This window comes from Miniopterus natalensis, chromosome 4 (assembly GCF_054644295.1).
Source record: "Miniopterus natalensis isolate mMinNat1 chromosome 4, mMinNat1.hap1, whole genome shotgun sequence".
Lineage (NCBI taxonomy): Eukaryota > Metazoa > Chordata > Mammalia > Chiroptera > Miniopteridae > Miniopterus > Miniopterus natalensis.
The window spans coordinates 66,419,365-66,434,166 of NC_142084.1; the positions used below are offsets into that span (position 1 = coordinate 66,419,365).

At 50.5% G+C, this 14,802-nt stretch overlaps 2 protein-coding genes across 2 annotated transcripts in view; both read right to left on the reverse strand.

Annotated features, from left to right (window-relative positions):
- Positions 1–2,439: 2,439 nt before the first annotated feature.
- ACTL9 (actin like 9) lies at positions 2,440–3,584 on the reverse strand. The gene has a single exon (XM_087816013.1). The coding sequence runs from the start codon at positions 3,571–3,573 to the stop codon at positions 2,440–2,442; it is 1,134 nt and encodes a 377-aa protein (XP_087672139.1). The 5' UTR covers positions 3,574–3,584.
- A 10,163-nt stretch (positions 3,585–13,747) lies between these two features.
- NFILZ (NFIL3 like basic leucine zipper) overlaps positions 13,748–14,802 on the reverse strand; it is a 33,128-nt gene continuing 32,073 nt past the window's right edge. The window contains exon 3 of the mRNA XM_087816014.1: positions 13,748–14,631. Coding sequence (XP_087672140.1) covers positions 13,748–14,617 — 870 coding nt within the window. The 5' untranslated portion in view covers positions 14,618–14,631. The remainder of the gene's footprint in view (positions 14,632–14,802) is intronic.

Below are 14,802 nucleotides of genomic sequence, written 5' to 3' on the forward strand. Positions count from 1 at the left end.
CAGTGCACACTGGAAAACGTCGCTTAGGGCACTTCGCATGGGAGTGACGGTATCTGAAGGAGAAATTCCTGGAGGTGTGATAGCTGGGTCCAAAGGTATGTGCATTTGTCACTTAAGTAGATATTGCAACTTGTCCTGCATAGGATTTCTACCAATTTCCTTCTTCATCATCAAGGTACGAGTGTGCCACGGCCTCACCAATGTGATATTATCAAACCTTTTGATTATATTTGCCTAATGAGGTTGAGAATCTTCTCCTGTGACTAAGAACCATTTGTTTTTCTCTGAGAGTTCAAGATTTGTATCCTTTGCTACCTTTTCCATGGACTGTTGTATTTTTCTTAGTTTCCAAGAGCTCTTTATATATTATGGACATTATGCCTTTATGTTATGAGTTATAGTTTACTCTGTCATTTGTCTTGACTTTGTTCAGGGTGACTTTTTTTTAACCTTGTAGATTTTCTTTTGATGTTTATATGAAGTGACCTGTTTTAGTCATTTCTTTTATGGCATCTGAGCTTTGTGTCATAGTGAGAAGATGGCTACCTTTGAAAAGATGGGAGGTGGGAAGGAGCATTCTGATAAGACAGAATATCAGGTGCAATGATCCTGAGGTCGGAGGGGAACTTGGCATGTATGTTACTCAGGGTTCTCCAGAGAAACAGAAACAATAAGATGCATATGTGAAGAAAGATTTACTTTTTTAAAAATTGGCCACATGATTGTGGAGGTTGACAAGTTCAAAATCTTCAGAATAGGCTGGCAGGCTGGAGGCCAGGAAGAATTGCTATTGGAGTCCAAAGGCCATCTGCTGGCAGAAGTCCTCCTTCCTTGAGTGAGGTCAGTCTTCGTTCTATTAGAGTCTTCAACTGATCAGATGAGGCTCACCCACAATGTGGGGGATAATTCATTTTACTCAAAGTCTACTGATTTAAATGTTAATCTCATCTAAAAAATACCTTCTCAGCAACATCTAGACTGGCATTTTATCAGACATATGAACACCTAGCCTAGCCAAGTAGACAAATAAAATTAACCATCACAAGTCCACCCTTTGTCAACTTGGCACACACACATCTCCTTAAATCATACTTTTACAGTACACGATATGGGGCCCATGCTTCTCTCACTGCTCCCACAGGACCCAGCAGGACAGAAAGGTGCATAGCAAGGCCAAGATGATGTCCTCCACAAATAAATTATTTATTTATTTAATAAATCACTTCACTACAATGCTGCTGTCACTTGTTGGAATTTTTTCTCATGAGACTGACGAGAACCAACGAGGGACAATACTGCCTATTGTTGTCTCAACTAATGGGATGGGGCCCAAGGGCTGGTCCTGGGGGTGGGTTCTAGTGAATTTGAAACCCCAGGATAGGATATACTGGATGTTTATCATGGGGCATCCCTGGGAGAGGGTCTCCAAGGGTCAGAACACAGGGGATGGCCTAGGGCATTAGTGGGGTCACCACAGGATGATCCTGGAAGCTGGAGCCTTCGGGGGGGCTGAGAAATTGAGTCAGGAGGTACACTGTGAGGTAGGCCATGCAAGTGTATTTCTGGAGCAGACTTAGGGCAAGGGGTGTGGCTGAGAGCAGTAGGGGCTAAACTGAGGCTTTGGGGGTCTCAGAACATGGTGTTCTTCAAGGTGCAGATGTAGAGAATGGGCTCTGGATGGAAGGAAGAATTCTGGGGAACAAATCAAGCTCGGGGGTAGGGTTTTGGGGGAGGGTGAAACTTTGGAAATGGGCTGTGGATACTGGAGGTCTTTCCGGGGGCCATTATAGGGAACACCCTTGAGGAGCAGAACATGAATCTTTGGGGTGGATGTGGGAGTTTGGTACTGTGAGGAGGAGGACTTTGGGGGTACTCAGAACATCAGGGTGTTGGATAACTGGGTAATCAGAAAGGAGAAACCAGCCAGGAGGTGGATTTGGGATGCTCACAACCAGGGATGTCTTGGGAAGTGGGTTCTGGAGGCTCGTATGTTTACAGGCATTAGAAACGGGATAGATTATGAGGGTAGACCTAGCGGCTGGAACACTCATGGAAAGGTTCTGGGAGAGGGTTGGAGGATTCTGGTGCAAGTTCCTTGGAGAGGTACAGGTTATGGAAGTGGATTTGGGGGTCCCTGATGAACATATCAATGGGGTGAATTGGGGGGCTTAAAGCCCAGGGGAATCTCAGAGGCTATATCAAAAGCAGCAGATCACAGGCTGAGGGATTAAGGAGTCCAAGTCTGGGAATATCTTGGAGGTGCATTTGGGTGGGTCCTAAACTGAGAGTGCGGGGGGGGGGGGGGCATCATGGGAGATGGGTTTGACGGGGTTAGTGGGCCTGTGTCTGGGTAGGTCCAGGAGTGGACCCTGGGGAAAGGCCGGGCAGAGCTGGCCGCGCAGCAGAGGCTTTTCTGCTCCCCTCAAGCCCGCGCCCCGCTCAGTAGCATTTGCGGTACACGATGTGCGGCCCTTGCTCCTCGTATTGCTCCCTCAGGACCCAGCAGGACTGGAAGGCGCGCAGGGAGGCGAGGATGGAGCCGCCGATCCACACGGAGAAGTCCCGGGTGGGCTGGGCCGCCACCACCACGGGCGCCTCGCGGGGCAGGCGGCGCCGCAGCTCCCCGCGGAAGCGGCGCTCCAGGCCCTGGAACAGCGAGGAGCCGCCGCACAGCAGCACGTTCCGGGCCACGTCGGGCCGCGCCTCCAGCGGCACCTTGTAAAGGCTCTGCTTGGCCATGGCGGGCACGCCCACGGGCGACAGCCCGGGCATCTCGGGCGGGCTGAAGAGCAGCTCGGGGCACTGGAACAGCTCCTTGCCCAGCGTGACGGTGCGGCCGTCGGGCAGCGTGAGGCGCCGGGGGCGCTCGGGCTCGGGGCGCGCCTGCGCCTCCTGGAAGTCGGGGGCCACGTAGCAGCAGCGGTGCTTGACGCGCTCCACCAGGTCCAGTTCCTGCGGCCCGAGCGGCGAGCCGGCGCCCAGCAGCGTGTCCGCCAGGAAGGAGGTCAGGTGGGTGCCGGCCAGGTCCAGGCGCTCGGTGGCGTGCGGCAGGTGGTAGCCCTGGAAGACGGGCACGGTGGAGGTGACGCCGTGGCCCATGTCCACCACCAGCCCGCTGACCCGCCCGTGCGCGTAGACGGACAGCACTGACTGCGAAGCCACGTACATGGCGGGCGAGCGTATGGACTCGAAGGCCACCTCCACCAGCTTCTCGCGGTTGGTGGACGGGCTGAAGGGCTGGTCGGAGAACAGCAGCGGGTGGTCCTGGGGCGCAACGCACAGGTCGTGCTCCAGCAGGTGGCGCCAGATGAACTCGGCCGCGAGCCAGTCCACCACGATGCCGCTCAGCACGGGCTTCACCAGCATCAGCTCCGGGCGCGCGCGCGCGGCCTGGCCGATGAAAGTCTCCAGCACCAGCTGCCTCTCGGTGGCCGGCTTCCTGGGCTGGCAGCCCACGATGGTGGCCACGGTGTAGGTGGGCCGGGCCTGCCCCGCGAAGCCCACCTTACAGGTGCCCGTGCCCATGTCGATGACCACCGCGCAGGCCTTTGGTGGCAGCCTGTCGCCCACCATGCTGGGGCGTCCTGCTGTGGGGCCTTGTTCACCAGGATTGAGTGGGGAGTCCTGCCGGGTCTGGGAGCCCCTGGGGCTCAGAGAGGTGGAGGTGATTTGCACCCATGGCTGCAGGGGCGTGGGTGGGCCAGTGGGCAAGGCTGGCCACTTTCCTCTGGGGTGAGGGCTGTGGGGAGAAAAGGTGGAGGTTGGGCCGGGGGCGGGCACAGGCGGAGACAGGGCGAGGGGGCTGGTCTATGACATCAGCCCGTCTGCTGTTCCCTTCGGAAGACCTCACAATGCAGGGCTAGGGGTGGGGTCCTTCCGTGGGGGAGGGGCCCCTCCCTGGCCCGGAAAGCTCCCTGGGCCTTGGTCCTTAAGTGGTAGAGGCTGATAGGTTTCCGAGGCTCTGGAAACATCAGTATGATGGTCAGGCGATCAGATCAGCCTAATGAGTTCAAATTAATGCGGCGTCACCTGTTCCCTGCCTAATTCAGCAGAGATTTAATAACAATGATATTCGTGTTCTATCATCTCCTTTTCATTTGTTGTAATTATTACAGTAATTATTCTGTACACAACTTGTATATTGTTACACAGTGAAGAAGAAGTGAGTTTTAACACAACCCTCCTTGAAAAGGTCTTCCTGATGTATTGAAGTAATAACGGAAGACATCAATGGGAAATTCACAGAAAAACCTTGACTTTTAGTTTTTTATTTTGGATCTTCCTAAAGATAATTGGTAAATTTTTTTAAAGATTTTATTTATTTATTTATTTGAGAGAGAGAGGAAGGGAGAGACACATCATCAATCCACTGCCTCCTGCATGCCCCCTACTGGGTCTGCAACCCCGGGCATGTACCTGACCGGGAATCAAACCAGCAACCTTTTGGTGCACAGGACAACGCCCAACCAACCAAGACACACTAGCCAAGGTGGTAAATTATCTTGACTTCTGACTTCTCTTTTGAGATTAGTTCATTGGGGACTATGTAGGTGTGCAACCTCATGGCATTTGAAAAGTAATGGTGGGACTCTGCGAAAATGTTTGTTTCATTTTACGTGTGTGTGTGTGTGAGAGAGAGAGAGAGAGAGAGAGAGAGAGTTTTCTGCATCTTGTGGTAGGAGTTTCAGGGTGGGCCCCTTAGGCTGGGAAAAATTTCCTGACCACTTTTTGTGGCCTTTATTTTCATTCATGACTTGACCAGAATGTCCAAGAGTAGCATTAAGCACTCCACTTCATAGATTAAAAAAAAAAAAAATTTGCCTGGCCGGTGTACCTCAGTTGGCTGAGCACAGTCCCATGCGCCAAGAGGTTGCCAGTTTAATTCCCGGGCAGGGCCCATGCCCCGGCTGTGGGCTCCATCCCCAGTAGGGGGCGTGTAGGAGGCACCCAGTCGATGATGTTTCTCTCTCTCTTCCTCTCCCTTCCTCTCTCTCTAAAATCAATAAAAACATATACTATTTATCTTTCATTTGGTTTATGTGGTGTATCATGTTAATCGATTTGTGAATATTGAACCAACCTTATATCCCAGGAATAAATCCCACCTGATCATGGTGTGTGATGTTTTTAATGTATTGCTGAATTCATTTTGCTGATATGTCGTCTGTGTTCATTAGGGATACTGGCCTATAATTTTCAGTTTTTGTAATGTCCTTGTCTGGTTTTGGCATCAGGATAATAATGCTGGTCTCATAAAATGAGCTTGGGAGCCTTCCTTCTTCTTCAGTTTTTAGGAATAGCTTGAGAAAGATCGGGGTCTATTCTTCTTGAATATCTGGTAAAGTTCACCTGTGAAGCCATCTAGTCCAAGACTTCTGTTTGTTGGGAGCTTATTATTATTATTATTATTATTATTATTACTGATTTTATTTCATTAGCAATTATGCTCTGTTCATATTTTCTGTTTTTTCTTCATTCAGGCTTGGAAAACTTTTGTTTTTTTTAATAATCCTTTGTATTTCTGTGGTGTTGATTGTCACATCTCCTCTTTTATTTCTGATTTTATTTGAGTCCTTTCTCTTTTTTCTTATTAAGTCCGATTAAAGGTTTATCTATTTTGTTTATTTTTTTTTAAAGAAGTAGCTCTTGGTTTCATTGATCTCTTGTATTTTTAGACTTTCTTTTGTTTATTTCCTCTCTGACCTTTGTTATTTCCTTCGTTCTACTCACTTTGGGCTTTGTTTTTATTATTCTAGTTACTTTAGATGTAAGATTAGATTGTTATTTGGTACTTATGGTTTGTTTCTTTTTGAGGTTGGCCTATATTGCTATGTGTCTCTCTCTTAGAACTGCTTTCCCTGTGTCTCATAAATTTGGGGTCATGTGTTTTCATTATCATTCATCCCAAGGTATCTGCTGACTTTTCTCTTGACCTCATTGCTAACCCATTCACCGTGCAGTAACGTATTATTTAGCCTCCATGTGTTTGTGTGTTTTTCGGTTTTCTTCTTGTAGATTATTAGTTTCATACCATTGCGATCAGAGAAGATGCTTGTATGACTTGAATTGCTTTAAATTTATTGAGACTTATCTTGTGATCTAACATGTGGTCCATGCTGAAAAATGCCCCATGTGCACCTGTGGAGAATGTATATTCTACTGCTTTGGGATGAAATGTTCTACCTCTGAGCCTGGAAGGAGCTTCTCAACTCAGCGCACCACTTAGCTAGACCTTCTCAATTGGATTTGACATTTGTCATGAATTCTGATTTCCAAGTACTTTCCCAAATACTAAAACAGTACTCGGAACAGTGGTGACAGTCTGCATGGAGATAAGGAGTTGCACTGCTCTAAGCCCTTCGGTTCACCCCCTTGATATGACCATGAAGGACCCCAAACCCATCCATAGCCTCTCTAAGGAACATGCACCAGGTTCTTCAACCCATCCCCCAGAATCTTTCTACACGTGTTCCAACCATTAGGTCCACTCTCATCATTTGCTCCCTATTTCTAATGCCCCAAAACATAACCACAAAATCCACTTGCCAAGACATCCCTGGTTCTGAACAAAAGTCCACCCCCTTGTTGGTTTCCCCCATCTGATTATCCAAAGTTCTCTGACACCCTGAAGTTCTTGAGCCCACCCTGAATCCCCCAATAAGAGCCGAAGCCTCACATCCACCACAAAGGTTCATGTTCTGCGCCGCAAGGGTCTCCCCTACAATGGCTCCCTAAAGGATCCTCCAGTGTCCATAGCCCATCCTCCAAGTCCTATCCTCCCGCAAAACTCTGTCCTTCTGGCATGATTTGTTTCCCAGGCTTCCTCTTTCCACCCAGGTCTCCCAGAACCCATCTCTGACCTGTACGCCCAACACCATGTTCTGAGACCCAAAACCTTCAGGGTAGTCCCCATTGCTCTCAGCCCTAGCCTAACGTCTGCTCCAGAAATACTTCTACATGGCCGGTCTTACCTCCTGACCCTGTTCCTCAGCCTCTCAAATCCTCCTGAAGGCTCTGACCTCCTGGACCCTACTAATGATGACCCTACTAATACCCTAGGCCACTCCCTGTGTTCTGACCCTCAAAGGTCCTCTCTCAGGGTCACCCATGACAAAGATCCAGGACAGCCCACCCCCAGTTTCAGACTCCCCAGAACCCACCCCCAGGACCCCATTCCAGTCCCTGGGCCCCATTCCATTAGCTGAGACACCAACAGGCAGTGACATTCTGGAGGGCTCACTGTGACCTGGGGCAGATACCCCAGGTAGGGCTCCACCTGAACACTGGCTCCCTCCCCAAACCCTCACACAGCTCTCCAGGGGCCAACTGTTCTGGGCTGTCCCTTCCTACCTCTCTCTGTTCCATTAGTTCATTCCAAGTTCACTCCATCTCCTCACGCCTCGCTCAGCCTGTTCCTGCAACACTAAAGTCCCTGCTTTAATGACACCCTACAAGGCCTCTCTTGCCCCACACTGTCCCTAGAGTGGGAGTCCAGTTTCTAAGGATGGGGCGGCTGGGCATTCTCCCCCAGTGCCCTGGGTCCCTGCTCCTTCCTGCACCCTTGTTCTCAGCCACACTGGGCCCCTGGAGGCAGAATGCTCTGCCGTTATGTCATCCAGCCACCTAATCTCAGGACCCCTGGCCAGCAGCCTGGACACATCCTCCCAGTTTCTCAAAAATAAGAACGAGCTGCCGGAGCTTATTTATATTCATGTTGGGTCCTCTCCTCACCAGTCCAAAGAATTATTCATTCCTTCATTCATTTAACCAGTCAATATTTATTGAGCACTTCTCACAGGCTCTCTTTTCTTCAGTTTTTCTCTCACTCACCTTCCAGCACTTTCTTGCACAGACATTTTCTGGAAGGCACCTCATTTATTGTGGAGCACTGAGGTCACCCCACCCATCCCCCACATCTGTGAGAAAATGTGGGTGGGTGAGGGCCCTAGTTATCCCCATGCACCGTGCCCTACTGTGTCCTGGGGACCCGACAGAGGCTCCAGTTCCGTTTCTTGCCCGCAGATAGTCCTCAGCTCTGGGGATGACCCCACAATCAGGCCCAAATCTGCAGATCACAAACATGCCAGGTTGGAACCCCCTCCCCCCAGCATCCTCAATCTGCAAAATCAGCAAGAACCCTCAGGAGGTTACAAGATAGTGAGGGGAACATCTCACTCCTTCCACAAGGGGGCAGCACGTCCAAGTCCAGACCCTTAGAACCACGATGCTGCCAAGGAGCGCATCCCAGACTTGAAGTAAGACCTACCCCACTCCACCGCGTCAGGGCCTGTGAGCCACACGCACGTAGAAGGGGTGTGGGACAGGCTCTTAAATGCTACAGGAAGTGAGGAGAACGCAGGACCCCCGCCACCTGTAGGCTGCCGGTTGGACTCTCATTTAGAACAGACTAAGGTTCCCCCAGCTCCAAACCTCACCTGGGGCAGAATTTCCTCTTTAACCTTCAGGACATAAGCCATCATATCTGCACATTCCCAGGGATGTGGAGCTCATTGCCTCAAGTATGTTGTTAGAAGTCACTCCTCCTCCGCACCCTCTGCCTGTCAAACCAGAGACCCTCATCTCCCTCCCTCGTGCTCACACACATCCCTCAAGCCTGCTGTCTTTGTGGGGTTATGGGGCCCAGCCTGGCCTCGCTGTGTGCCTTCCTGTCCTGCTGGGTCATGCAAGAGCAGTGGGAAAAGCATGGTCCCCATATTGTGTGTCCCAAAAGCATGGTTTAAGGGGATGTGTGTTTGTCAAGGTGATAAGAAGTAGACCTGTGATGGTTAATCTTATGTGTCTACTTGGCTAGGTGAGGTGCCCACATGTTAGATAAAATGCCAGTCTAGATGTTGCTGTGAAGGTTTTTTGGGGACTTTTAGCTGAATTAACATTTAAATCAGTAGACTTTGAGTAAAACAAATTGTCCCCCCCACCTTGTGGGTGAGCCTCATCTGATCAGTTGAAGGCCCTAATAGAACAAAGACTGACCTCACCCAAGGAAGGAGGGCTTCTGCCAGCAGATGGCCTTTGGACTCCAACTGCAGGAAGGGGGGAAAATAGCAGAATCAGGCCCTTCCTACCTGCCAGACGCCGCTCTAACTACCTGGCAGGAACTATTATCTCCATTCTACAGGAGGGGAAACTGAGGTCAAGAGACGTGATGCAAAGGCCTCACAGGCAGTGCAGAGCCCTCTGCCTGTGTCTGGGGACTCAGGCTGGGAGGGGGGTAGGTCTTAGCCTTTGTCCCCTTCACACCCCCCTCCCAGGACCCAAGACAGGAAGACAGTGGCCAGGAGAGCCCAGCCAGAGAGCGGAGGAGGGGCCAGGTCAAACCACAGATAGGATTTCTCAGAATTTACAGTATGATGGGGGAGGGGAGGCCGGGGCTGCCCCCAGCACCTGCACAGCAGCGGGGGGGGGGGGGGGGGCAGGCAATGAGGGACCCTGGCTCAGACCTTGGCCTTCACACCTGTAGGCTTATGAGAGAGGGCTCCCCTCTTTCCCATTCCCCAACTTCTTTGAGCCTACAGCCCCCAGGACAGGGCTTGGGGGGCCATATATGGGGAGATATGAGGGGGCCCCTTGCACACTCAGGCTCTATCATATGTGTGTGCTTTATGTTTCCATTCAGGCCCCAAGCACATGTGTACATGCATGTGTCATTTCACATGTGCACAGGTGTGTAGGAGTGTGTGTGTGTGTGGTCCCCACCCAGGCAGGCCCAGGCACTTCACCTCCAGTCACCCCCATCCCCTGAGGGTCCTGTGTTCAGGCTGGGACCTGACAGGGGCCCATCTCCTTCTGTATCCCCTCCGCACGCTGCGCCCAGTTCCCTGTCCTCTCTCTTCCTTTCTCTCTCTCAGGCAGCCATCTGTCCTCCGTGCATGGCAGGCACAGTGGCATATTTTTAAATCGGCATGACATTTACATAGCACAAAATTTACATTTTAAAGTGAACAGTTCAGTGGCATTTAGTTCTTTCACAAGGTTGTTCACCCACCCATAGCTGGTTCCAAAGCACTTCACCCCAGAAGGAAACCCGGGAGCATCCAGCAATCATGCCCCCCCCGGCCCCCACAACCACCAGGCCGCTTTCTGTCTCTATGGATTTGTCTTCTGAATATTTCAAAGAAGTGGAATCAGACGACACGTGGCCTTTTGATACTGGCTTCTTTTCACTCACGCTTTCCAGGTCTTGGCTCAAACGTCACCTCCTCTGAGGGACCTTCCCTGACCTCCCCTGTCCCTGAATGCCCCAGCCTCCTGCTCATAAGCTCGTGTCTCTCAGCAGCATGTGACGTAATCCTGACCTATTTGTCCCCTCGATGCTCATCCATCTCCTTCTCAAAGCATAGACTCAGAGGGCAAGGAATTGGTTTCATTTTCTCAGAAAGTTGTGAATAAAGGAAGGGATGAATGAGGGATGAATGAAGGACCCATGTGACACCCTCCCGTGTTCATCTTCCTCTGTCCCATCATGTGGCTCCCTGTCCTTTGTCGAACCTCAGATACAATTCGACAATATTTATCACACACCTACTGTGTGACAGGTCCTGTCCCAAACACCAGGACTCCTGCAGTGGATGGACAGGGTCCGTGTCCCTGTGACATCCCCACCCTCGAGGTAGGGACAGACTACCAATCCTGGGGACACAGGATTTAACTGCTGTCAAAGTTGTTACAAAGAAGATTAACTGTTCATATCCACTTATTTATTCATTCAACGAATATTCATTGAACAACAATCATGTGTAGGATCAGCATAAATAACCAGAAGTATTTTAGAGTGGAGGTTCAGGGAAAGCCTTTCCTTAGGAAGTGGCATTTGCTTTTTAAAAATTTATCTTTATGGAAAAGGAGAGTCATATAAAGGCTGAGGATGTTTGCCTGGTGACAGAGGGTTACCAGAATTAGTGGGGTGATCACACTGTAAGGTATGAAAGTGTCTCATCACTAACTGTACACCAGAAACTAATGTAACTTATAGGACATGGTATACCAACTATACTTAAATAAAAAATAAATTAAAAAATAAAATAAAATAAAAAATAAAGGCTGAGGGGAAAACATTGTAGTAGAGGGAAGAGCAAGCATGGAGACCTGAGGCAGGAAAGTCGTTCAAGGAAGAGAAAGTTGGCCATGATGCCAGGGCAGTGATGCGGGATGTGGCTCCTTTGCTGCTGGCTCTGTGATATTAGGCAAGGCATTGAACTGCTCAGAGCCTCAGCTTACCCATCGATTAATGAGGATAATTGTAACGAAGCCTTTTGCAGAGGGTGAAACAAAACCCAAGGCACAAGCACTGGCTCAGACCAGGTGGCTGGGAAATGAGCCCACTCGGTCTAGGTGACAGACCCTTGGTGATCACGGTCATTGTTTGGCAGGTGTAATTCTCTCACCAGGGCTGTCCTCCCCACTGTCACCAGCTGGAGTCACCTTATCTCCAGCTTATCTCCAGCTTAGCTGAGTGGACCCTCCCACTGTTTAGGCAGAAAAGAGAAACATCTGCCTTTCCCCCCATGATTCCGCTTCATGGAGCAGTTTCCCCTGCCCCTCCCTCATGTCTCAGACAGAGTCAGAAACAGGGCCTGGGTGAGCCTTTTGTTCAGAATGCAGGGGCAAGTGGGCCCCTGTGGGGAGGTGAATTATAACAACACTGTGGTCAGTCCCCCTTCCTCACATGATGAGCCAGCTGTCCTGTGCTTGTGGGGTGGGTTTACCTATTTTTCACTCAGTCCCACAGACCACAGGATGGAGTGGGGTGGGGGAGAGACAGTTACAGGAGAAATATGCTCAGAAACTCCCCAGCACCCCCATCTCACTCAGAGAGGAAGACAGAGTCCTCACCTCGACCCATAGGCCCTGCATAACCTGCCCCGATCACCTCCCTATCTTCATCTCCTCCCTCTCTCCCCAGCCAGAGGGGTCTCCTCCATTTCTCCAACCCTCCAGGCACTTTACATGGACTGTTCTCTCTGCCTAGGGATTCCTGTCCCCCCAGCACATACTTTGCTCCCTAAAATCTCTGCTCAAATGTCACCTTCTCAGCAAGGCCCTTCCTGATCTCTTTATTTCTTATAACCCACCCACCATTACCTCTCCCTTGTCCCCTACTTCTTTATTCTCCATGACACTCACCGCCACTGATCCTACTATACAGTTTTCTACCTGTCTCTCCCACCAGGCTGTAAGCACCATAGAGGCAGGAACCACATCTGTTTTGTTCACTGCTCTTTCCTCAGTGCCTGGGACACAATAGATGATCAATAAATATTTGCTAAGTGAACAAAGAAATGTTTAGAATAAATGAATAAATCGTTATTATGGTTGACCCAGAAATTTAGCCCTGAGCCCCCTGGTGGCAGAAGCAAAAAGGGAAATAGGATTAGTTACATTCTCCATGAGGATAAAGCAACCCAGTTCGAAGGGAAAGGCCTTGTGCCAAGCCACTTATGTCCTTCTTCTCATTTAACCTTCAGAAGAAACTTCTCAAGGGAGACTGTGATGTGTGCAAGACCACCTAGCCAGGTGGGATGCTGGTCCTGCTCAGCACCTAGACCATCTGCTAACCACCAAGCCAACTTTTCCCAAACTGGCCTGATTATGAAAATCTCCTGGTTGCTGGTAAAAAGTGCATATTCCAAACCCCGTCTCCTAGAAAGTCTGAATTCAGGAGATCTATAGTTAAACAAGGATCTCTAGGTGATTATTTTGATCAAGGAAGTTTAAACAATGGCACTTCATGCAATAGAATAAAAGAGAGACAGAAAGAGGATGGGCTAAATACCTAAATATGAAAAGCAAAATTTGAAAACATTTATAGAAACATTTAGGAGGTTATCTTTATGACTTTGAGACATGGAAGGATTCTTGAACAAGACAAAAATATACAAATCATAAAAGATTGATAAATTTAGCTATATCTGATTTTCCAACTTTTGTACAACAAAACACAACAGGAAGGAATAAAATGAAAAGACAAGAAAGAAAAAATGATGTCCATCTGTGACAAAGGATGTATATATAGAATATATAAAGAGCTCTGAGAAATCAATAAGAAAAAGGTAAATATCCCAGTAGAACAGGCAATTATAGATGAGGAAATCCAAGTGGCCAACAGATTTTGGCAAAGATGTTCAACAGAGGAATTCAGGTTTAAATCATTTTATATACTGGGTTGTCAAAAATAAAAAAGTCCATCAAAACCAACTGTTGGCAGAACATAAACTTCCTTTACATGCAAGGAACTATAAACTGGAAATACCACGGTGCCGGGACACTTTGGCAATATCAAGGTTGAAAACAGGCATCCCTTAGGATCTGCAATTCTGCTCCTGTGTACACACCATCATCTGACTTTGGCCCACAGGCCAAATCTGGCCCCATCTGTTTTGGGAAATACAATTTTATTGAAAGACAGCTCTGCCCACTGGTTTCCATATTGTCTATGGCTTTCAAGCTACAATGACAGAGTGAAGTAGATGCAACAGTGGACACCCAAAGCACATGTCTTAAGCAGGGCAGGAGCCATGCTATGATCCAAGATGGAACCCATACCCTCCTTCTGGAGGCCTGGCCACTGAGAAGTAGTCTCCCCCAGTCAGCCCCCGTACCCCCTGCTGCTTCTCACAGGCCTTGCCCAGGACTGGGAGCTGGGTCAAGGCCAAGCCACTCATGCTCCCAGATAAACCCATGCTCAGCCCCAACCACCCCTTGCAGTCCTAGCCCTGCCCAGGGAAAGCCCTCAGAGGGATCCCTGTCCACCCTTGAGGCCTCCCATTGCTCTGCCGGAGGCCCCAGTTTTGATGCGCAGTTTATGGGGCAGGGAGGGCTGAGCCAGGCCCTCGGGGTGCTTCCCTGGGACAGGGCAGGCCACCCTGGGAGGCAACACCATGGGATCAACAGTGGATGGCAGTAACACATCTGAGGGCCCTGAGGCTTGGCAGCCAGTGGACACAGGAGACCAGAGCCCCCAGCAGGGCCTGAGCTCAGGTCTGGGCCTCCCATGCCCACCCAGGATGTGACAGCTGAAGAAGGTGGCTGGGAGGGCAGCTTGCAAGGCCACATCCATTCTCTTGGGGTCAGTGGGGACAGGGTCCTGGGGGAACCTGGAAGAAGTGGTCAGGCCGGTCCATCCATGAGCCACTTGGCAGGCCTGGCATCCTGGAACCCCTGCTCCCAGGCAACACGGCCCCAAGACGCAGCCATGGGAGCCAGGCAGAGATGGGAGCGGTCCAGGCCCAGGGAGGGGGTCTTCAGTCCAGGGGGATGTCCACAGCAGAGCCTGCAAGGGCAGACTCCGGGTGCTCCCAGCAGGGGACAGGAGGCCAAAGTGACCCTTGAGCGCCCTCAGCTCAGCCCTGAGCAGCGCGTTCTCCTGGAGCGCCGCGGCCAGCCTGCCCTCCAGGGCCTGGTCGTTGAGACGCCGCTTCTCCCGGGACCTCTTGGCTGCTTCGTTGTTCTTCCTCCGCTTCTCCCAGTAAACCGTGTCCTTCTTCTCTTCTGGCAGGAACTCCCGCTGCCGACGCAAGGCCGGGCCCCTGCCGCGCGCTCCCTTCAGGATCTTGCTGTGACCCTGGAGCTCGCCTGGCAGGCCCAAGAGACCCAGATCCATGGCTGCTGGGGGACCTGAGGGACAGGAAGAAGGTCTTGGACTGGCAGCAGGGGGCTGGCCGGGCTGACCCCTCCCTCCACCTTCCCCGATGGGGGACGGGTGCAGATGGAGTGGAAATTTGGCTGGAGACCAGGGTGGGGACAGAGAGGGGTGCATTTGAGAGAATGGGGAGCTCCTGGGATGGT

What these genes read in the sequence shown, in the direction of transcription:
- ACTL9 (XM_087816013.1), bottom strand. Translation starts at nt 3,573, where the DNA reads ATGGTGGGCGACAGGCTGCCACCAAAGGCCTGCGCGGTGGTCATCGAC.